We start from the raw sequence: 25,184 nt of genomic DNA on the forward strand, positions 1-25,184 counted from the left end.
GAAATAGCCGGCCAGGGATGGGTCCTCCAATGTATGGTCTAGCTATAGTATTATGGTTATTGGTAAAGCTGCACAATGAGTTATTACATACAGCATATGGGAAATAGCTGGCCGGGTCCTCCAATGTATGGTCTAGCTATAGTATTATAGTTATTGGTAAAGCTGCACAATGAGTTATTACATACAGCATATGGGAAATAGCCGGCCAGGGATGGGTCCTCCAATGTATGGTCTAGCTATAGTATTATGGTTATTGGTAAAGCTGCACAATGAGTTATTACATACAGCATATAGGAAATAGCCGGCCAGGGATGGGTCCTCCAATGTATGGTCTAGCTATAGTATTATGGTTATTGGTAAAGCTGCACAATGAGTTATTACATACAGCATATGGGAAACAGCCGGCCAGGAATGGGTCCTCCAATGTATGGGCTAGCTATAGTATTATAGTTATTGGTAAAGCTGCACAATGAGTTATTACATACAGCATATGGGAAATAGCCGGCCAGGGATGGGTCCTCCAACGTATGGTCTAGCTATAGTATTATGGTTATTGGTAAAGCTGCACAATGAGTTATTACATACAGCATATGGGAAATAGCCGGCCGGGTCCTCCAATGTATGGTCTAGCTATAGTATTATGGTTATAGGTAAAGCTGCACAATGAGTTATTACATACAGCATATGGGAAACAGCCGGCCAGGAATGGGTCCTCCAATGTATGGGCTAGCTATAGTATTATAGTTATTGGTAAAGCTGCACAATGAGTTATTACATACAGCATATGGGAAATAGCCGGCCAGGGATGGGTCCTCCAACGTATGGTCTAGCTATAGTATTATGGTTATTGGTAAAGCTGCACAATGAGTTATTACATACAGCATATGGGAAATAGCCGGCCGGGTCCTCCAATGTATGGTCTAGCTATAGTATTATGGTTATAGGTAAAGCTGCACAATGAGATATTACATACAGCATATGGGAAATAGCCGGCCAGGGATGGGTCCTCCAATGTATGGTCTAGATATAGTATTATGGTTATTGGTAAAGCTGCACAATGAGTTATTACTAGGGGTGAGCGGGTTCGGATTTCTGAAATCCGAACCCCCCCGAGCCCCCCCGATCCGAGTCCGATCCGAGTCAGGCTCGACTTTTCCCGCCTGACTCGGATCTGACATCGAGGCAAAACGTCATCATCCCGCCTTCCGAGTCTCGCGGGTTTTGGATCCTATATAAGGTACCCGCGTCGGCGCCATTTTCTCACTCGGCTGTGGACAGTGAAGAGGGAGGGTGGGAGTTAGTGCTGTGTAGTGTAGTGTAGTGTAGTGCTGCTGTTGTCCACTACTTCAAAGTCCATAGGGGCTGGCTGTGTTGTGCTGTGCTGCTGTTGTTAATAGGGGCTGTGTCCACTACTTCAAAGTCCATAGGGGCTGGCTGGACTGTGTTGTGCAGTCAGTTCTCCATAGGGGCTGTGTCCACTCCAAAGTCCTGTGCAGTGTCCCAGTCCTAAAGGGGTGCTGTAGTGTTGTCCAGGGGGTGCTCTGTCCATCAGGGGTGCTCCCCCCAAGTGCTAAAAAAATAATATATTTTCTGTGTTTGTGAATTGTGTGCGCAGTAGCCGCACGTGCATCAACAAAGTAGTGCCAAGCGTGCGCCTGTGTCATAAGTAAAGGGCCGGCTGGCTTGACCGTTAAGGGTGCTGTAACCCCCGAAAGTACACTCCAGTCCAAACCAAAAAAAAAATTATTTTCTGTGTTTGTGAATTGTGTGCGCAGTAGCCGCACGTGCATCAACAAAGTAGTGCCAAGCGTGCGCCTGTGTCATAAGTAAAGGGCCGGCTGGCTTGACCGTTAAGGGTGCTGTAACCCCCGAAAGTACACTCCAGTCCAAACCTAAAAAAAAATTATTTTCTGTGTTTGTGAATTGTGTGCGCAGTAGCCGCACGTGCATCAACAAAGTAGTGCCAAGCGTGCGCCTGTGTCATAAGTAAAGGGCCGGCTGGCTTGACCGTTAAAGGGTGCTGTAACCCCCGAAAGTACACTCCAGTCCAAACCAAAAAAAAATTATTTTCTGTGTTTGTGAATTGTGTGCGCAGTAGCCGCACGTGCATCAACAAAGTAGTGCCAAGCGTGCGCCTGTGTCATAAGTAAAGGGCCGGCTGGCTTGACCGTTAAGGGTGCTGTAACCCCCGAAAGTACACTCCAGTCCAAACCTAAAAAAAAATTATTTTCTGTGTTTGTGAATTGTGTGCGCAGTAGCCGCACGTGCATCAACAAAGTAGTGCCAAGCGTGCGCCTGTGTCATAAGTAAAGGGCCGGCTGGCTTGACCGTTAAGGGTGCTGTAACCCCCGAAAGTACACTCCAGTCCAAACCTAAAAAAAAATTATTTTCTGTGTTTGTGAATTGTGTGCGCAGTAGCCGCACGTGCATCAACAAAGTAGTGCCAAGCGTGCGCCTGTGTCATAAGTAAAGGGCCGGCTGGCTTGACCGTTAAAGGGTGCTGTAACCCCCGAAAGTACACTCCAGTCCAAACCAAAAAAAAATTATTTTCTGTGTTTGTGAATTGTGTGCGCAGTAGCCGCACGTGCATCAACAAAGTAGTGCCAAGCGTGCGCCTGTGTCATAAGTAAAGGGCCGGCTGGCTTGACCGTTAAGGGTGCTGTAACCCCCGAAAGTACACTCCAGTCCAAACCTAAAAAAAAATTATTTTCTGTGTTTGTGAATTGTGTGCGCAGTAGCCGCACGTGCATCAACAAAGTAGTGCCAAGAGTGCGCCTGTGTCATAAGTAAAGGGCCGGCTGGCTTGACCGTTAAAGGGTGCTGTAACCCCCGAAAGTACACTCCAGTCCAAACCAAAAAAAAATTATTTTCTGTGTTTGTGAATTGTGTGCGCAGTAGCCGCACGTGCATCAACAAAGTAGTGCCAAGCGTGCGCCTGTGTCATAAGTAAAGGGCCGGCTGGCTTGACCGTTAAAGGGTGCTGTAACCCCTGAAAGTACACTCCAGTCCAAACCAAAAAAAAATTATTTTCTGTGTTTGTGAATTGTGTGCGCAGTAGCCGCACGTGCATCAACAAAGTAGTGTCAAGCGTGCGCCTGTGTCATAAGTAAAGGGCCGGCTGGCTTGACCGTTAAGGGTGCTGTAACCCCCGAAAGTACACTCCAGTCCAAACCAAAAAAAAAATTATTTTCTGTGTTTGTGAATTGTGTGCGCAGTAGCCGCACGTGCATCAACAAAGTAGTGCCAAGCGTGCGCCTGTGTCATAAGTAAAGGGCCGGCTGGCTTGACCGTTAAGGGTGCTGTAACCCCCGAAAGTACACTCCAGTCCAAACCAAAAAAAAAATTATTTTCTGTGTTTGTGAATTGTGTGCGCAGTAGCCGCACGTGCATCAACAAAGTAGTGCCAAGCGTGCGCCTGTGTCATAAGTAAAGGGCCGGCTGGCTTGACCGTTAAGGGTGCTGTAACCCCCGAAAGTACACTCCAGTCCAAACCTAAAAAAAAATTATTTTCTGTGTTTGTGAATTGTGTGCGCAGTAGCCGCACGTGCATCAACAAAGTAGTGCCAAGCGTGCGCCTGTGTCATAAGTAAAGGGCCGGCTGGCTTGACCGTTAAAGGGTGCTGTAACCCCCGAAAGTACACTCCAGTCCAAACCAAAAAAAAATTATTTTCTGTGTTTGTGAATTGTGTGCGCAGTAGCCGCACGTGCATCAACAAAGTAGTGCCAAGCGTGCGCCTGTGTCATAAGTAAAGGGCCGGCTGGCTTGACCGTTAAGGGTGCTGTAACCCCCGAAAGTACACTCCAGTCCAAACCAAAAAAAAATTATTTTCTGTGTTTGTGAATTGTGTGCGCAGTAGCCGCACGTGCATCAACAAAGTAGTGCCAAGCGTGCGCCTGTGTCATAAGTAAAGGGCCGGCTGGCTTGACCGTTAAAGGGTGCTGTAACCCCCAAAGTACACTCCAGTCCAAACCAAAAAAAAATTATTTTCTGTGTTTGTGAATTGTGTGCGCAGTAGCCGCACGTGCATCAACAAAGTAGTGCCAAGAGTGCGCCTGTGTCATAAGTAAAGGGCCGGCTGGCTTGACCGTTAAAGGGTGCTGTAACCCACAAAGTACACTCCAGTCCGAACCAAAAAAAAATTTATTTTCTGTGTTTAGCCGCACGTATATATCAAATCGATATAACATAAATGGAGGACCAAACTTTCTCCGATAAAAATAAAATAGAGAAAGATCAAGAACCACTTCCTCCTAGTGCTGAAGCTGCTGCCACTAGTCATGACATAGACGATAACATGCCATCAACGTCGTCTGCCAAGGCCGATGCCCAATGTCATAGTAGAGGGCACATACAATCCCAAATGGCAAAGTTCAGGAAAATGACCTTGAAAAAGACATTTAAATCAGCTGAAGAGAAACGTAAACTTGCCAATATGCCATTTACGACACGGAGTGGCAAGGAACGGCTAAGGTCGATCCCTAGTATGTTCATGACTAGTGGTTCAGCTTCACATGACGATGGAAGCACTCCTCCCACTAAAAAAATCAAAAGAGTTAAGCTGGCAAAAGCACAGCGAAGAACTGTGCTTTCTAAGAAGATATCACAAATCCCCAAAGAGAGTCCAAGTGTGGTGGTGGTTGCGATGCCTGACCTTCCCAGCACTGGACGGGAAGAGGTGGCTCTTTCCACCATTTGCACGCCCCCTGCAAGTGCTGAAAGGAGCACCCACAGTCCACTTGCTGATATGCAAATTGAAGATGTCACTGTTGAAGTACAACAGGATGAGGATACTGGTGTAGCTGGCGCTGAGGAGGAAGTTGGCGAGGAGGATTCTGATGGTGATGTGGTTTGTTTAAATCAGGCTCCGGGGGAGACAGTTGTTGTCCGTGGGATGAAAAAGCCCATCACGGTCATGCCTGGGCAGAAGACCAAACATTCCACCTCTTTGGTCTGGCAATATTTCTATCCAAATCCGGACAACAACTGTCTTGCCATATGTACCATATGTAAAGGTGAAATAAGTAGGGGTAGGGACGTCAACCACCTAGGAACATCCTCCCTTATACGGCACCTGCAGCGCGTTCATAAAAAGTTACTGTCAAGTTCAGAAACTTTGGCTCAGACCGTAAGCAGTCCAGGGACACCTAAATCCCGTTGTCCTGTTGTATCCAAGCGCCTGCAAACCACACCGTCAACTCCCTCCTCGTCAATTTCCTCCTTAGTCAGGATCGGAAGTAGTCCTGCAGGCCATATCACTGGCATGACTGACTCTCCTATCCGGGATTCCTCCGGAGGATCCTGCATTGCTACGCCTACTGCTGCCGCTGCTGCTGTTGCTGCTGCTGCTGGGAGTCGTTCATCATCCCAGAGAGGAAGTAGGAACACCACTACTTTTACTAAACAATTGACCCTCCAACAGTCCTTAGCGAGGAGGATGAAGTACGACAGCAGTCATCCTGAAGCAAAACGTATAACTGAGGCCTTGACTGCTATGTTGGTGTTAGACGTGCGTCCGGTATCCGCCATTAGTGCAGTGGGATTTAGACAATTGATGGAGGTAGTGTGTCCCCGGTTCCAAATCCCGTCTAGATTCCACTTCACTAGGCAGGCGATACCGAGACTGTACAGAAACGTCAGAAAAAGTGTCCTCAGTGTCCTGAAAAATGCCGTTGTACACAATGTCCACTTAACCACGGACATGTGGACAAGTGGAACAGGGCAGACTAAGGACTATATGACTGTGACAGCCCACTGGGTAGATGTATCACCTTACGCAGCAACAGCAGCAGCGTCACCAGTAGCAGCATCTCAGAAACGCCAGCTCGTTACAAGGCAGGCTACGCTGTGTATCACCGGTTTCAGTAAGAGGCACACCGCCGACAACCTCTTAGAGAAACTGAGGGAAATCATCGCCCAGTGGCTTACCCCACTTAGACTCTCCTGGGGATTTGTGATATCTGACAACGCCACCAATATTGTGCGGGCATTACATCTGGGCAAATTCCAGCACGTCCCATGTTTTGCTCACACAATAAACTTGGTGGTGCAGAATTTTCTGAAAAGCGACAGGGGCGTGCAGGAGACGCTTTGGGTGGCCCGAAAAATTTCTGGCCACTTTCGCCATTCAGCGACTGCGTGCCGAAGACTGGAGCGCCAGCAAACACTCTTGAACCTGCCCCGCCATCACCTGAAGCAAGAGGTTGTGACGCGGTGGAACTCAACCCTCTATATGCTTCAGAGGATGGAGGAGCAGCAAAAGGCCATACAAGCCTATACATCCACCTATGACATAGGCAAAGGAGGGGGTATGCACCTGACTCAAGCGCAGTGGAGAATGATTTCCGTGTTGTGCAAGGTTCTTCAGCCCTTCGAACTTGCCACACGTGAAGTCAGTTCAGACACTGCCAGCTTGAGTCAGGTCATTCCCCTCATCAGGCTTTTGCAGAAGCAGCTGGAGAAAGTGAAGGAGGAGCTAAGACGGAGCGATTCCGCTCGGCATGTGGGACTTGTGGATGAAGCCCTTCATTCGCTTTGCCAGGATTCCAGGGTGGTCAATCTGTTGAAATCAGACCACTACATTTTGGCCACCGTGCTCGATCCTAGGTTTAAAGCCTATGTGGTGTCTCTCTTTCCGGCCGACACAAGCCTGCAGAGGTGCAAAGACCTGCTGGTGAACACACTGTCAGCTGAAGCGGAACGTGACACGTCAACGGCTCCTTCTTCATTTTCTCCCGCAACTGGGGCTGCCAGGAAAAAACTTAGGTATCCTAAGCAACCCGCTGGCGGTGACGCAGGGCAGGCAGGACCAAGTTTGGACATCTGGTCCGGACTGAAGGACCTGGCAACAATTTCTGACATGTCTACTGTCACTGCATATGATACTGTCACCATTGACAGAATGGTGGAGGATTACATCGGTGACAGCATCCAAGTAGGCATGTCAGACAGTCCATACCTGTACTGGCAGGAAAAAGAGGCAATTTGGAGGCCCCTGTACAAACTGGCTCTATTTTACCTGAGTTGCCCCCCCTCCAGTGTGTACTCCGAAAGAGTGTTTAGTGCAGCCGGGAACCTTGTCAGCGAAAGGCGTAGGAGGTTGCTTCCACAGAATGTGGAGAAGATGATGTTCATCAAAATGAATTATCAGCTCTTCCAGGGAGACCAGCCTCCAGAAGGTACAGAGGGACCTGTGGTGGTGGATTCAAGTGGGGACGAGTTAATACTTTGTGAGGATGAGGATGTACACACTGAAGAGGGTGAGGAATCGGTGGATGAGGAGGATGAGGATGACATCTTGCCTCCGTAGAGCCAGTTTGTGCAGGGACACATTAATTGCCAGCTTGTTTTGTGGGGGCCCAAACGAACCAATCATTTCAGCCACAGTTGTGTGGCAGACCCTGGCGCTGAAATGATTGATTTGTTAAAGTGTGCATGTCCTGTTTATACAACATAAGGGTGGGTGGGAGGGCCCAAGGACAATTCCATCTTGCACCTCTTTTTTTCTTTGCATTATGTACAGTTTGGGGCCTAGTTTTTCTAACTGCCATCCTGCCTGCCACTGCAGTGTCACTCCTAGATGGGTCACGTGTTTGTGCCGCCCACTCGTGTCGCTTAGCATAGTCATCCAGCTACCTCGGTGCAACCTTTTGGACATAAAAACACTATTGTGAGGTGTGAGGTGTTCAGAATAGACTGGAAATTAGTGGAAATTAAGGTTATTGAGGTTAATAATAGCATAGGAGCAGAAAAACCTACAAATTCTGTGATTTTAGCTGTTTTTATGCTTTTTTTCAAAAAAATACAGATCCAAAACACAAAACCCAGAACCCAAAACACGGAAGGGTGGTTTTGGCAAAACCAATCCAGATCCAAAACACGAAGAAAGATCCAGATCCAAAACCAAAACACAAAACACGAAAAGTGGCCGGTGCACACCCCTAGTTATTACATACAGCATATGGGAAATAGCCGGCCGGGTCCTCCAATGTATGGTCTAGCTATAGTATTATGGTTATTGGTAAAGCTGCACAATGAGTTATTACATACAGCATATGGGAAATAGCCGGCCAGGGATGGGTCCTCCAATGTATGGTCTAGCTATAGTATTATGGTTATTGGTAAAGCTGCACAATGAGTTATTACATACAGCATATAGGAAATAGCCGGCCAGGGATGGGTCCTCCAATGTATGGTCTAGCTATAGTATTATGGTTATTGGTAAAGCTGCACAATGAGTTATTGCATACAGCATATGGGAAATAGCCGGCCAGGGATGAGTCCTCCAATGTATGGTCTAGTTATAGTATTATGGTTATTGGTAAAGCTGCACAATGAGTTATTACATACAGCATATGGGAAATAGCCGGCCAGGGATGGGTCCTCCAATGTATGGTCTAGCTATAGTATTATAGTTATTGGTAAAGCTGCACAATGAGTTATTACATACAGCATATGGGAAATAGCCGGCCAGGGATGGGTCCTCCAATGTATGGTCTAGCTATAGTATTATGGTTATTGGTAAAGCTGCACAATGAGTTATTACATACAGCATATGGGAAATAGCCGGCCAGGGATGGGTCCTCCAATGTATGGTCTAGCTATAGTATTATGGTTATTGGTAAAGCTGCACAATGAGATATTACATACAGCATATAGGAAATAGCCGGCCAGGGATGGGTCCTCCAATGTATGGTCTAGATATAGTATTATGCTTATTGGTAAAGCTGCACAATGAGTTATTACATACAGCATATGGGAAATAGCCGGCCAGGGATGGGTCCTCCAATGTATGGTCTAGCTATAGTATTATGGTTATTGGTAAAGCTTCACAATGAGTTATTACATACAGCATATAGGAAATAGCCGGCCAGGGATGGGTCCTCCAATGTATGGTCTAGCTATAGTATTATGGTTATTGGTAAAGCTGCACAATGAGTTATTGCATACAGCATATGGGAAATAGCCGGCCAGGGATGGGTCCTCCAATGTATGGTCTAGTTATAGTATTATGGTTATTGGTAAAGCTGCACAATGAGTTATTACATACAGCATATGGGAAATAGCCGGCCGGGGATGGGTCCACCAATGTATGGTCTAGCTATAGTATTATAGTTATTGGTAAAGCTGCACAATGAGTTATTACATACAGCATATAGGAAATAGCCGGCTAGGGATGGGTCCTCCAATGTATGGGCTAGCTATAGTATTATGGTTATTGGTAAAGCTGCACAATGAGTTATTACATACAGCATATGGGAAATAGCAGGCCAGGGATGGGTCCTCCAATGTATGGTCTAGCTATAGTATTATAGTTATTGGTAAAGCTGCACAATGAGTTATTACATACAGCATATGGGAAATAGCCGGCCAGGGATGGGTCCTCCAATGTATGGTCTAGCTATAGTATTATAGTTATTGGTAAAGCTGCACAATGAGTTATTACATACAGCATATGGGAAATAGCCGGCCAGGGATGGGTCCTCCAATGTATGGTCTAGCTATAGTATTATGGTTATTGGTAAAGCTGCACAATGAGTTATTACATACAGCATATGGGAAATAGCCGGCCAGGGATGGGTCCTCCAATGTATGGTCTAGCTAAAGTATTATGGTTATTGGTAAAGCTGCACAATGAGTTATTACATACAGCATATAGGAAATAGCCGGCCAGGGATGGGTCCTCCAATGTATGGTCTAGCTATAGTATTATGGTTATTGGTAAAGCTGCACAATGAGTTATTACATACAGCATATGGGAAATAGCCGGCCAGGGATGGGTCCTCCAATGTATGGTCTAGCTATAGTATTATGGTTATTGGTAAAGCTGCACAATGAGTTATTACATACAGCATATAGGAAATAGCTGGCCGGGTCCTCCAATGTATGGTCTAGCTATAGTATTATAGTTATTGGTAAAGCTGCACAATGAGTTATTACATACAGCATATAGGAAATAGCCGGCCAGGGATGGGTACCCCAATGTATGGTCTAGCTATAGTATTATGGTTATTGGTAAAGCTGCACAATGAGTTATTACATACAGCATATGGGAAATAGCCGGCCAGGGATGGGTCCTCCAATGTATGGTCTAGCTATAGTATTATGGTTATTGGTAAAGCTGCACAATGAGTTATTACATACAGCATATGGGAAATAGCCGGCCAGGGATGGGTCCTCCAATCTATGGTTTAGCTATAGTATTATGGTTATTGGTAAAGCTGCACAATGAGTTATTACATACAGCATATATGAAATAGCCGGCCAGGGATGGGTCCTCCAATGTATGGTCTAGCTATAGTATTATAGTTATTGGTAAAGCTGCACAATGAGTTATTACATACAGCATATAGGAAATAGCCGGCCAGGGATGGGTCCTCCAATGTATGGTCTAGCTATAGTATTATGGTTATTGGTAAAGCTGCACAATGAGTTATTACATACAGTTTATGGGAAATAGCCGGCCAGGGATGGGTCCTCCAATGTATGGGCTAGCTATAGTATTATAGTTATTGGTAAAGCTGCACAATGAGTTATAACATACAGCATATGGGAAATAGCCGGCCAGGGAAGGGTCCTCCAATGTATGGGCTAGCTATAGTATTATGGTTATTGGTAAAGCTGCACAATGAGTTATTACATACAGCATATGGGAAATAGCCGGCCAGGGATGGGTCCTCCAATGTATGGTCTAGCTATAGTATTATAGTTATTGGTAAAGCTGCACAATGAGTTATTACATACAGCATATGGGAAATAGCCGGCCAGGGATGGGTCCTCCAATGTATGGTCTAGCTATAGTATTATGGTTATTGGTAAAGCTGCACAATGAGTTATTACATACAGCATATGGGAAATAGCCGGCCAGGGATGGGTCCTCCAATGTATGGTCTAGCTATAGTATTATAGTTATTGGTAAAGCTGCACAATGAGTTATTACATACAGCATATGGGAAATAGCCGGCTAGGGATGGGTCCTCCAATGTATGGTCTAGCTATAGTATTATAGTTATTGGTAAAGCTGCACAATGAGTTATTACATACAGCATATGGGAAATAGCCGGCCAGGGATGGGTCCTCCAATGTATGGTCTAGCTATAGTATTATGGTTATTGGTAAAGCTGCACAATGAGTTATTACATACAGCATATAGGAAATAGCCGGCCAGGGATGGGTCCTCTAATGTATGGTCTAGCTATAGTATTATAGTTATTGGTAAAGCTGCACAATGAGTTATTACATACAGCATATGGGAAATAGCCGGCCAGGGATGGGTCCTCCAATGTATGGTCTAGTTATAGTATTATGGTTATTGGTAAAGCTGCACAATGAGTTATTACATACAGAATATGGGAAATAGCCGGCTAGGGATGGGTCCTCCAATGTATGGTCTAGCTATAGTATTATGGTTATTGGTAAAGCTGCACAATGAGTTATTACATACAGCATATGGGAAATAGCCGGCCAGGGATGGGTCCTCCAATGTATGGTTTAGTTATAGTATTATGGTTATTGGTAAAGCTGCACAATGAGTTATTACATACAGCATATGGGAAATAGCCGGCTAGGGATGGGTCCTCCAATGTATGGTCTAGCTATAGTATTATGGTTATTGGTAAAGCTGCACAATGAGTTATTACATACAGCATATGGGAAATAGCCGGCCAGGGATGGGTCCTCCAATGTATGGGCTAGCTATAGTATTATGGTTATTGGTAAAGCTGCACAATGAGTTATTACATACAGCATATGGGAAATAGCCGTCCAGGGATGGGTCCTCCAATGTATGGTCTAGCTATAGTATTATAGTTATTGGTAAAGCTGCACAATGAGTTATTACATACAGCATATGGGAAATAGCCGGCCAGGGATGGGTCCTCCAATGTATGGTCTAGCTATAGTATTATGGTTATTGGTAAAGCTGCACAATGAGTTATTACATACAGCATATGGGAAATAGCCGGCCAGGGATGGGTCCTCCAATGTATGGTCTAGCTATAGTATTATAGTTATTGGTAAAGCTGCACAATGAGTTATTACATACAGCATATGGGAAATAGCCGGCTAGGGATGGGTCCTCCAATGTATGGTCTAGCTATAGTATTATAGTTATTGGTAAAGCTGCACAATGAGTTATTACATACAGCATATGGGAAATAGCCGGCCAGGGATGGGTCCTCCAATGTATGGTCTAGCTATAGTATTATGGTTATTGGTAAAGCTGCACAATGAGTTATTACATACAGCATATAGGAAATAGCCGGCCAGGGATGGGTCCTCTAATGTATGGTCTAGCTATAGTATTATAGTTATTGGTAAAGCTGCACAATGAGTTATTACATACAGCATATGGGAAATAGCCGGCCAGGGATGGGTCCTCCAATGTATGGTCTAGTTATAGTATTATGGTTATTGGTAAAGCTGCACAATGAGTTATTACATACAGAATATGGGAAATAGCCGGCTAGGGATGGGTCCTCCAATGTATGGTCTAGCTATAGTATTATGGTTATTGGTAAAGCTGCACAATGAGTTATTACATACAGCATATGGGAAATAGCCGGCCAGGGATGGGTCCTCCAATGTATGGTTTAGTTATAGTATTATGGTTATTGGTAAAGCTGCACAATGAGTTATTACATACAGCATATGGGAAATAGCCGGCTAGGGATGGGTCCTCCAATGTATGGTCTAGCTATAGTATTATGGTTATTGGTAAAGCTGCACAATGAGTTATTACATACAGCACATAGGAAATAGCCGGCCAGGGATGGGTCCTCCAATGTATGGGCTAGCTATAGTATTATAGTTATTGGTAAAGCTGCACAATGAGTTATTACATACAGCATATGGGAAATAGCCGGCCAGGGATGGGTCCTCCAATGTATGGTCTAGCTATAGTATTATGGTTATTGGTAAAGCTGCACAATGAGTTATTACATACAGCATATAGAAAATAGCCGGCCAGGGATGGGTCCTCCAATGTATGGTCTAGCTATAGTATTATGGTTATTGGTAAAGCTGCACAATGAGTTATTACATACAGCATATGGGAAATAGCCGGCCAGGGATGGGTCCTCCAATGTATGGTCTAGCTATAGTATTATGGTTATTGGTAAAGCTGCACAATGAGTTATTACATACAGCATATAGAAAATAGCCGGCCAGGGATGGGTCCTCCAATGTATGGTCTAGCTATAGTATTATGGTTATTGGTAAAGTTGCACAATGAGTTATTACATACAGCATATGGGAAATAGCCGGCCAGGGATGGGTCCTCCAATGTATGGGCTAGCTATAGTATTATGGTTATTGGTAAAGCTGCACAATGAGTTATTACATACAGCATATGGGAAATAGCCGGCCGGGGATGGGTCCACCAATGTATGGTCTAGCTATAGTATTATGGTTATTGGTAAAGCTGCATAATGAGTTATTACATACAACATATGGGAAATAGCCGGCCAGGGATGGGTCCTCCAATGTATGGTCTAGCTATAATATTATGGTTATTGGTAAAGCTGCACAATGAGTTATTACATACAGCATATGGGAAATAGCTGGCCAGGGATGGGTCCGCCAATGTATGGTCTAGCTATAGTATTATGGTTATTGGTAAAGCTGCACAATGAGTTATTACATACAGCATATAGGAAATAGCTGGCCGAGTCCTCCAATGTATGGTCTAGCTATAGTATTATAGTTATTGGTAAAGCTGCACAATGAGTTATTACATACAGCATATGGGAAATAGCCGGCCAGGGATGGGTCCTCCAATGTATGGTCTAGCTATAGTATTATGGTTATTGGTAAAGCTGCACAATGAGTTATTACATACAGCATATGGGAAATAGCCGGCCAGGGATGGGTCCTCCAATGTATGGTCTAGCTATAGTATTATGGTTATTGGTAAAGCTGCACAATGAGTTATTACATACAGCATATAGGAAATAGCCGGCCGGGTCCTCCAATGTATGGTCTAGCTATAGTATTATGGTTATTGGTAAAGCTGCACAATGAGATATTACATACAGCATATGGGAAATAGCCGGCCGGGGATGGGTCCTCCAATGTATGGGCTAGCTATAGTATTATGGTTATTGGTAAAGCTGCACAATGAGTTATTACATACAGCATATAGGAAATAGCCGGCCAGGGATGGGTCCTCCAATGTATGGTCTAGCTATAGTATTATGGTTATTGGTAAAGCTGCACAATGAGTTATTACATACAGCATATAGGAAATAGCTGGCCGGGTCCTCCAATGTATGGTCTAGCTATAGTATTATGGTTATTGGTAAAGCTGCACAATGAGATATTACATACAGCATATAGGAAATAGCAGGCCAGGGATGGGTCCTCCAATGTATGGTCTAGCTATAGTATTATGGTTATTGGTAAAGCTGCACAATGAGATATTACATACAGCATATGGGAAATAGCCGGCCGGGGATGGGTCCTCCAATGTATGGTTTAGCTATAGTATTATAGTTATTGGTAAAGCTGCACAATGAGTTATTACATACAGCATATAGGAAATAGCCGGCCAGGGATGGGTCCTCCAATGTATGGTCTAGCTATAGTATTATGGTTATTGGTAAATCTGCAAGATGTCAGTGACACGTGATAGAGAATACCAGATATAGGCTGCGCCTCCTTACTTGACTGTATTTTCCTTCTCCATCTCTGGGGTCGATTTGACGTGACGGACGGAAGGTTGCTGGTGCGAACAAGAGCTGAAATGGACGAGGGAGAGAGCGTCATATAATCAGTGACAACTGTTGCCCGGATCACCTCCTGGGGGAGTACACTGCACGCTGCCACTTCTCATTGTGGCATAATGGCAAAACTATTCCCAGCAACACACAGCGCGTTTCACCAAGAATAATATTCCCATTTAGTCATATTAACCCAAAGTGACAGAGTAAATTGGACATACATACATGAGAGTGCTCCCAATCAATGTCCTAGGAATCGTTACATCACTGAGGCATGAGGCACAAACTCTGACTGAGCCTCAAATGATTTAAAATCTCTAATCATAAACTTAAATAAATACTTAGGAATCTACCAAATCATATCCCAACCTCTACACTTCCCGAGATTGCTCTCCTCCATCACATCAGCACTCTGTGCTCGGAACAAACTGCTCTCATCTTGTATTGGTGGCATGGCTGCAGGTAAGATACTACCTCACCTATTATACCTATGACAGACACTTCCCATACACATCCCTACCAAATACTACCTCACCTACTATACCTATGGCAGACACTTCCCATACACATCCCTACCAAATACTACCTCACCTATTATACCTATGGCAGACCCTTCCCATTCACATCCCTACCAAATACTACCTCACCTATTATACCTATGGCAGACACTTGCCATTCACATCCCTACCAAATACTACCTCACCTATTATGCCTATGGCAGACACTTCCCATACACATCCCTACCAAATACTACCTCACCTATTATATCTATGGCAGGCACTTCCCATTCACATCCCTACCAAATACTACCTCACCTATTATACATTCACATCCCTACCAAATACTACCTCACCTATTATACCTATGGCAGACACTTCCCATTCACATCCCTACCAAATACTACCTCATCTATTTAACCTATGGCAGACCCTTCCCATTCACATCCCTACCAAATACTACCTCACCTATTATACCTATGGCAGGCACTTCCCATTCACATCCCTACCAAATACTACCTCGCCTATTATACCTATGGCAGACACTTCCCATTCACATCCCTACCAAATACTACCTCGCCTATTATACCTATGGCAGACACTTCCCATACACATCCCTACCAAATACTACCTCACCTATTATACCTATGGCAGACCCTTCCCATTCACATCCCTACCAAATACTACCTCACCTATTATACCTATGGCAGACACTTGCCATTCACATCCCTACCAAATACTACCTCACCTATTATGCCTATGGCAGACACTTCCCATACACATCCCTACCAAATACTACCTCACCTATTATATCTATGGCAGGCACTTCCCATTCACATCCCTACCAAATACTACCTCACCTATTATACATTCACATCCCTACCAAATACTACCTCACCTATTATACCTATGGCAGACACTTCCCATTCACATCCCTACCAAATACTACCTCACCTATTATACCTATGGCAGACACTTCCCATTCACATACCTACCAAATACTACCTCACCTATTATACCTATGGCAGACACTTCCCATTCACATCCCTACCAAATACTACCTCATCTATTTAACCTATGGCAGACCCTTCCCATTCACATCCCTACCAAATACTACCTCACCTATTATACCTATGGCAGGCACTTCCCATTCACATCCCTACCAAATACTACCTCGCCTATTATACCTATGGCAGACACTTCCCATTCACATCCCTACCAAATACTACCTCACCTATTATACCTATGGCAGACACTTCCCATTCACATCCCTACCAAATACTACCTCACCTATTATACCTATGGCAGACACTTCCCATTCACATCCCTACCAAATACTACCTCGCCTATTATACCTATGGCAGACACTTCCCATTCACATCCCTACCAAATACTACCTCACCTAATATACCAATGGCAGACACTTCCCATACACATCCCTACCAAATACTACCTCACCTATTATACCTATGGCAGACACTTCCCATTCACATCCCTACCAAATACTACCTCACCTATTATACCTATGGCAGACACTTCCCATTCACATCCCTACCAAATACTACCTCACCTATTATACCTATGGCAGACACTTCCCATTCACATCCCTAACAAATACTTCCTCGCCTATTATACCTATGGCAGACACTTCCCATTCACATCCCTACCAAATACTACCTCGCCTATTATACCTATGGCAGGCACTTCCCATTCACATCCCTACCAAATACTACCTCACCTATTATACCTATGGCAGACACTTCCCATACACATCCCTACCAAATACTACCTCACCTATTATACCTATGGCAGGCACTTCCCATACACATCCCTACCAAATACTACCTCAATTATTATACCTATGGCAGGCACTTCCCATTCACATCCCTACCAAATACTACCTCACCTATTATACCTATGGCAGACCCTTCCCATTCACATCCCTACCAAATACTACCTCACCTATTATACCTATGGCAGGCACTTCCCATTCACATCCCTACCAAATACTACCTCACCTATTATACCTATGGCAGACCCTTCCCATTCACATCCCTACCAAATACTACCTCACCTATTATACCTATGGCAGGCACTTCCCATACACATCCCTACCAAATACTACCTCACCTATTATACCTATGGCAGGCACTTCCCATTCACATCCCTACCAAATACTACCTCACCTATTATACCTATGGCAGACCCTTCCCATTCACATCCCTACCAACTACTACCTCACCTATTATACCTATGGCAGGCACTTCCCATTCACATCCCTACCAAATACTACCTCACCTATTATACCTATGGCAGACACTTCCCATTCACATCCCTACCAAATACTACCTCACCTATTATACCTATGGCAGACCCTTCCCATTCACATCCCTACCAAATACTACCTCACCTATTATACCTATGGCAGACACTTCCCATTCACATCCCTACCAAATACTACCTCACCTATTATACCTATGGCAGACACTTCCCATTCACATCCCTACCAAATACTACCTCACCTATTATACCTATGGCAGACCCTTCCCATTCACATCCCTACCAAATACTACCTCACCTATTATACCTATGGCAGACACTTCCCATTCACATCCCTACCAAATACTACCTCACCTATTATACCTATGGCAGACACTTCCCATTCACATCCCTACCAAATACTACCTCATCTATTATACCTATGGCAGACACTTCCCATTCACATCCCTACCAAATACTACCTCACCTATTATACCTATGGCAGACACTTCCCATTCACATCCCTACCAAATACTACCTCACCTATTATACCTATGGCAGACACTTCCCATTCACATCCCTACCAAATACTACCTCACCTATTATACCTATGGCAGACACTTCCCATTCACATCCCCACCAAAATCCTTCAAACAGAGATCTCCCACTTTATATGGGCAGGAAAGCCCCCCCCCCTTGAGTGAAAACCGCTTATTACAAACACATTGCACCGCTGGAGGTATAGGGGTCCCGGATCTCATAAGTACGATCGTGCTGCCCAGCTGACGCCATGTGTTTTATGGCACACTCCTCCCAAGCAACGGAAGCTGCCACTCTCTTAGTGCATTCTCCTTACAGTCTCCTGTGGTGTTTACCCTAGAATCGCCCTCCTGCTATGTCACATTCACTACACACTGTCTATATGGGATCTCTGTACTCTAATCTATCATCTTTGCTCCTCTCACCCCTCTTGACTCCATTGTGGAATAACCCAGCTTTCCCTCCTGGTATGAACCAGGCACCCACTTGCGCACGTCATCTCCTGGAAGTGCATGAAAACATCGGTACATCGAGCACCATCGGATGCGATCGCAGCGCTTGAGGTTGACTATACCCTGCACTGCGATCACTTCAGTGTGAAATACAGCCAGGTGACGTGTACTATGACGCTGCTTGTTAATTATGCATACCTCTGAAACGGCGTTGAGACGCTCAGGCACGCCTGCGTTCAGACCTTCACTCCCCCGTTTCTAGTGGCCTGCCCCTGTTACCTACCACAAACGGCCTCTCCTGTCACTCAATCAGCCGGGCTGTCAATGCTGGGCGAGCGAGCGCTTCCCGATCTGTCGCAGTGGTTCGCACACGCGCATTGCGGTGCATACGTATGAGCAGATTGCAAATATCAGCCAGCTACGAGCGAACGCTTCTTAGCGAGCGGGTCTAAATCAGGTCCATAGTTCCATCTCGGTTGCACTCAATATATTCCACCTCTGCTGAACTATGCTGGAGACTGTGTGGACACCGAGGAACCCTGCTGCATTGCTGGTGGTCGTGTTCCCATATCTATTCATTCTGATTAGAGATATAGTTGGTATACAAATCCCAAATACCCATTTTTATATGTTTGTCGAGATTTCCCTGCCGGTATTGGGGTGGGGATACTGTGTCCCTCTTTGCCTGGGAGGTATGTCACCAGTTCCCAGTAAATAACTAGGCTGCTTCCAACAACAAGATGGCTGCTGCTAATGTGTGTAAGTGACAGATATAACTTACAGGAGACCTATCACCTATACATACCTGAGGTCAGCCATCTTCTCTATTTCCAAGTATTAATAAGAGAGTGAATATGCCCAAATGCTGACAGGCGCACAGTGCTCCCCTGAGACACATTCCGTGACATCATCCACCTGCCAGCTTTCAGGACATTGGCTCTGAGTGATCACATGATCACGGTGTCTCTGGGAGCTTAATGTATTCTGACACAAAGGGAGAAGCCCAGTGTTACAGCTGATGTGTGGATCTCTGACTCTATCCCAATTAGGATTTTATAGTACGAGAGCTTAGAAAAGCATGGACGCATTTCACCGGCTTATATTACACCTTAGCAAGTCTGGTCCTGCACTTATCCATCCCTATTATTCATGTCAGATCCATTATCACAGACTCCTTACCTTCTACAGCTGTAGCTGGATTACCCGGACCTCCGCGGACATCGCTGTCAACCGACTGTCTCTCCTTTTTCCGGGATGACAGCCTCCAGGGCCTGATCCTCCCATGATTCTCCTCTGGAACATACTCCATGTCTGAGCTGAAACATCACATGTAAAGTTGTTACAGAACACGTGGATGTGTGGACATACATTTTGTGAGCAGAACTATGACCTTGTGACAGCCAAATATTCCCGAGGCCCTGCCCAGGATGGGTCTTTGTACAGACGAGTCCACATACTTCTTATGTCCTTGCGCGTTAAACAGCACTAGTCACAGCAAATGAAACTGTAGCATCTTGCATGCAGATACACCGCACACACAATATAGGCATGCAGATACACCGCACACACAATATAGGCATGCAGATACACCGCACACACAATATAGGCATGCAGATACACCGCACACACAATATAGGCATGCAGATACACCGCACACACAATATAGGCATGCCGCATATCATTTTAATCAGCAGAAGTTTGTGTGTTCTATTTGCTCTGCGAACAAGATGCATTCAACAGTAAAAATCCGCACGGAAAGATGCTCAGTGCTACCGAGTCGCACAGCACTCACGCGTTATGTTTAAAGCGACTTGTAGCGCATGGAGGATAGATGTTGTGGACACATCTGTATATGATGCCCATTACTGTCCCGCCCCAACCCACTACAGCGTGTGTGGATATAGCAGCACCCACTGGCCCTGATTCAGAGACGGACGCTCTGCAAGAGCGATCGCTCTGAATCTGGGCGTTTTTTTATTTTTTTGGTGTGGCCTCCTGGCCGCTCGCATAGCTGTGGGTGACCATCTACAGCTATAGCGAGCGGCCAGGATGATGGTCGCGATTGTCAAACCATCGCGACCATCGGGCTTGCGACGAAACCCTTGTGGTATGGTCTCGTGGCCGCAAGCCCCAGAAAGCTTCTGGCTCTAATAGAGCTGAAAGCACTCCCACTGACATCACTTGTGATGTCAGTGGGGCTGGCCCCAGATGGTAGGCGTTCCCATGGGGGACCAAAGGGGGCGTGCTGTCACTCAACATCGACAGCACGCCCCCTTTGTTGCGAGACCCGGAGCGACGGTTTGCCCGTTGCTATCCGGGTCTTGTGCATGCACACGACGGAGCCGGCTCCGTCGTGCGCATGCGCACTGGGCCAACATCGACCCGCTTGCGAGCGCTCAGCGCTCGCGAGCGTGTCTGAATCAGGCCCAGAGTCCCATCCTCCATGTCCCCACCTCCCACCTTCTCATCATCATCATTATCCCCATGATCACAGTCCCATCCTCCATGTCCCCACCTCGCACCCCCCATCATCATTATCCCACATGATCACAGTCCCATCCTCCTTATCTCCACCTCATGACCCCCCAAATTCATCATTATCCCCCATGGTCACAGTCCCATCCTCCTTGTCTCCACCTTCCGCCCCCCCCATCATCATCATTATGCCCAATGATCACAGTCCCATTCTCCATGTCCCCACCTCACGTCTCCCCATCATCATCTTTATCCCCCATGATCACAGTCCCATCCTCCTTGTCTCCACCTCCTGCCCTCCATCATCATCATTATCCCCTATGATCACAGTCCCCACCTCCCGCCCCCCCATCATCATCATTATCCCCCATGATCACAGTCTCATCCTCCATGTCCCCACCTCCTGCCCCCTCATCATTATCCCCCATGATCACAGTCTCATCCTCCATGTCCCCACCTCCTGCCCCCTCATCATCATTATCCCCCATGATCACAGTCCCATCCTCCATTTTCCCACCTCCCCCCCGTCATCATCATTATCCCCCATGATCACAGTCCCATCCTCCATGTCCCCACCTCCCGCCCCCCCATCATCATTATCCCCCATGATCACAGTCCCATCCTCCATTTTCCCTCCTCCCGCCCCCCATCATCTTTATCCCCCATAATCACAGTCCCATCCTCCTTGTCTCCACCTCCCGCCCCCCCATCATCTTTATCCCCCATGATCACAGTCCCATCCTCCTTATCTCCACCTCCCACCCCTTCATCATCATTATCCCCCTTGATCACAGTCCCCTCCTCCATGTCCCCACCTCCTGCCCCCTCATCATCATTATCCCCCATGATCAGTCCCATCCTCCACGTCCCCACCTCCCGCCCCCTCATCATCATTATCCCCCATGATCACAGTCCCATCCTCCATGTCCCCACCTCCGGTCTCCCCATCATCATCTTTATCCCCCATGATCACAGTCCCATCCTCCTTGTCTCCACCTCCCGCCCCCCATCATCATTATCCCCCATGATCACAGTCCCATCCTCCTTGTCTCCACCTCCCGCCACCCCATCATCATCATTATCCCCCATGATCACAGTCTCATCCTCCATGTCCCCACCTCCTGCCCCCTCATCATCATTATCCCCCATGATCACAGTCCCATCCTCCATTTTCCCACCTCCCGCCCCCGTCATCATCATTATCCCCCATGATCACAGTCCCATCCTCCAAGTCCCCACCTCCAGTCTCCCCATCATCATTATTATCCCCCATGATCACAGTCCCATCCTCCATGTCCCCACCTCCGGTCTCCCCATCATCATCTTTATCCCCCATGATCACAGTCCCATCCTCCTTGTTCACCTCCCGCCCCCCCATCATCATCATTATCCCCCATGATCACAGTCCCATCCTCCTTGTCTCCATCTCCCGCCCCCCATCATCATCATTAACCCTCATGATCACAGTCCCATCCTCCTTGTCTCCACCTCCCACCCCCATCATCATCATTATCCCTCATGATCACAGTCCCATCCTCCATGTCCCCACCTCCCACCCGCCTGTCATCATTATCCCCCATGATCACAGTCCCATCCTCCATGTCCCCACCTCCCGCCCCCCGTCATCATCATTATCCCCCATAATCACAGTTCCATCCTCTATGTCCCCACCTCCAGTCTCCCCATCATCATCATTATCCCCCATGATCACAGTCCCATCCTCCTTGTCTCCACCTCCCGCCCCCCATCATCATCATTATCCCCCATGATCACAGTCCCATCCTCCATGTCCCCACCTCCCGCCCCCCGTCATCATCATTATCCCCCATGATCACAGTCCCATCCTCCTTGTCTCCACCTCCCGCCCCCCCATCATCATCATCATTATCCCTCATGATCACAGTCCCATCGTCCATGTCCCCACCTCCCGCCCCCCATCATCATCATTATCCCCCATGATCACAGTCCCATCCTCCATGTCCCCACCTCCCACCCTCTCTTCCTCATCCCTCTCAGGTCTCTCTCTACAATGTTAGGCCGGCCAAACACTTGGCCGATATCGGCATGATTTGCCGTATCGGCACGACATATCGCGTATATCAGCTAGTGTGTATGGACAATAGCGCGTTCCCAAGGGTCGTATGTCACTTCTTCCAGTCAGCCATACTGAACGGTCAACCGGAAGCTATTGCATATGATTAGGTGACAATTGTGTAGTGTGTACGGCAAACTGGACGACCAGACGATATGTTGGTCCGATTTGGCCAATTTTGATGTCATATGTTGCCAGTGATCGTTGTAACGTGTACCGGAGAAGCAATAAATCATATACGATCAAACAATACAATATACGGTTCGGTCATATGCAATATTGGCATATTGGACAGTGTGGGCCTGATTCAGCAAGGAACGCAGTTGCCAATATGCACGCAATCGGTCAATTAATTAGCATTGCGCATGCATCGCAGTGCAGTACTAGCAATTGTGATGGGTACTGCGTTTGCAGAGGCTACGCAGATTCAAAGCAGAGTGATTGACAGGAAGTGCTGTTTGTGGGTGGCGACGGGGGACGGGGGGGGGTTGGTTGAATGAAGACGGGCCAGTGCGTTTCAACGCTGTTTCAGGGGCGTGCATAAATTATCCACTTCATGGCCATATGCAGCCTGAGGACTCATAGCGTGCGCTGAAGTTAGCAATTCCTGAGTGAGGCCCTATCTGTGCGTATGGGTCCGATGTTGGGCTGTGATCACAATGTGAATGCAAACATTTACATATCAGCGCTGATATTAGTAACTGCGCTGCGTGCGTATTAGCAGAATAGTGATCCTTGCTGAATCAGGCCCTGTGTACGCTCAATATCGTATGTTCTGGCCTCAAGGGTCATTGGATGTAAAATCAGTGCAATGACAAGTCGTCAGGTGCGTACCCAGCGTAACTCAGACTAGCCGAATGTTGGTGATGTAGTTTATATGCCGGCGGATGGGATGCCGGTAGTCGAAATACGGACGCCGGAATACCATTGCCTGGCAAAATGCAGATGCCGATATCCCGAAGGGGATCAGGATATCGGTGTCGGCATCGCGACCGCCGGAATCCTGAATGAAGGATCCGGGTAAATATCCGCACATTAGCCGGGGATGGGGGGGTTAGGCACCCCCCAGGGGATGGTTAGGCTGCGGGGAGGGGGGTAAGGCACCACCAGGGGGAGGTTAGGGTTAGGCACCACCAGGGGCAGGTTAGGGTTACGCACCCCCCAGGGAGGTTAGGGGTAGGCACCACTAAGGGAGGGTTAGGGTAAGGGGGTAAGAGGGGAGGAATAGGGTACTTACTAGCCTCCGTAGAGATCTTCAATAGTCAGACTTCCGGGGTCGGGATTTGAACCGGTATTTCATACCCAACCGATCGCGGTGAGACTGCGTGCGTAATCACTATTGCATTCGCAGTTTCTATCCGTACTGAATCAGGCCCTAATTCTGAAATTAGTTTCCCTTAACAGGACGTCACCTGCTCTCGTCGCTCAGCACCATAACGCGGACCGCCAGCAGATTATTCTCCACGGTCTCTTCCTCTGGGCCAATCCGGACTGATTTCCACTCTGTGGATACAGATGAATTTCTCCTTTTGAAAACCCTGAAGGCGGAATCACTCCGGGATTTCTTAGGTGAAGTCGGTTCATCTGGAGATCCACCCGAAAAATGTAAAGAAAGAAATCAAATTGTTCAATCAACCAATAATACGCTGATGGGTGTCTTTCCGCCTTGTACACCGAGGCGCACATCTTACGCATCTAACACATGTTCTATGCACTTCTGAACTGGATAGTCCAAAAGATATATACCTGCGCACACACTCACCTGTAGGGCTGGCCATCGGAAGGGGAACCTGCGCACACACTCACCTGTAGGGCTGGCCATCGGAAGGGGACCTGCGCACACAATCACCTGTAGGGATGGCCATAGGAAGGGGGATATGAAATGGTAGCGGCATTGCCACCATGGTTATGACTAGACTAGGGGGCTGCAGGGGACCTGTGACTCACATCCACATGACAGGTGCTGAAAGGGGGAGGGGCAAGTATGAGAACGGGGGGCCAAAAGTGGCCGCTCACCACGATTCGGGCACGGTGGCTCGCTACACTCGCCACAAATATTTATTCCCCCTCTATGCCCTAGTGGATGGTAACACAGGAGCGGTCCAGCCTCCTGCAGCGCTCACGTGGTTGATACGTCACAGAGGTCCTTTAGCC

General features: G+C 46.8%; 1 protein-coding gene across 1 annotated transcript in view; it reads right to left on the bottom strand.

Annotated features, from left to right (window-relative positions):
• LOC148517326 (F-actin-monooxygenase MICAL2-like) overlaps positions 1-24,934 on the bottom strand; it is a 122,822-nt gene extending 97,888 nt beyond the window's left edge. The window contains exons 1-4 of the mRNA XM_088478837.1: positions 24,837-24,934; positions 24,443-24,628; positions 19,643-19,779; positions 14,659-14,733 (exon numbers count right to left, since the gene is read on the bottom strand). Coding sequence (XP_088334963.1) covers positions 14,659-14,733; positions 19,643-19,779; positions 24,443-24,628; positions 24,837-24,934 — 496 coding nt within the window. The remainder of the gene's footprint in view (positions 1-14,658; positions 14,734-19,642; positions 19,780-24,442; positions 24,629-24,836) is intronic.
• Between the last annotated feature and the right edge of the window lie 250 nt (positions 24,935-25,184).

Source organism: Taudactylus pleione, unplaced genomic scaffold, assembly GCF_031769625.1.
Source record: "Taudactylus pleione unplaced genomic scaffold, aTauple2 ptg000221l, whole genome shotgun sequence".
Taxonomy (NCBI): domain Eukaryota; kingdom Metazoa; phylum Chordata; class Amphibia; order Anura; family Myobatrachidae; genus Taudactylus; species Taudactylus pleione.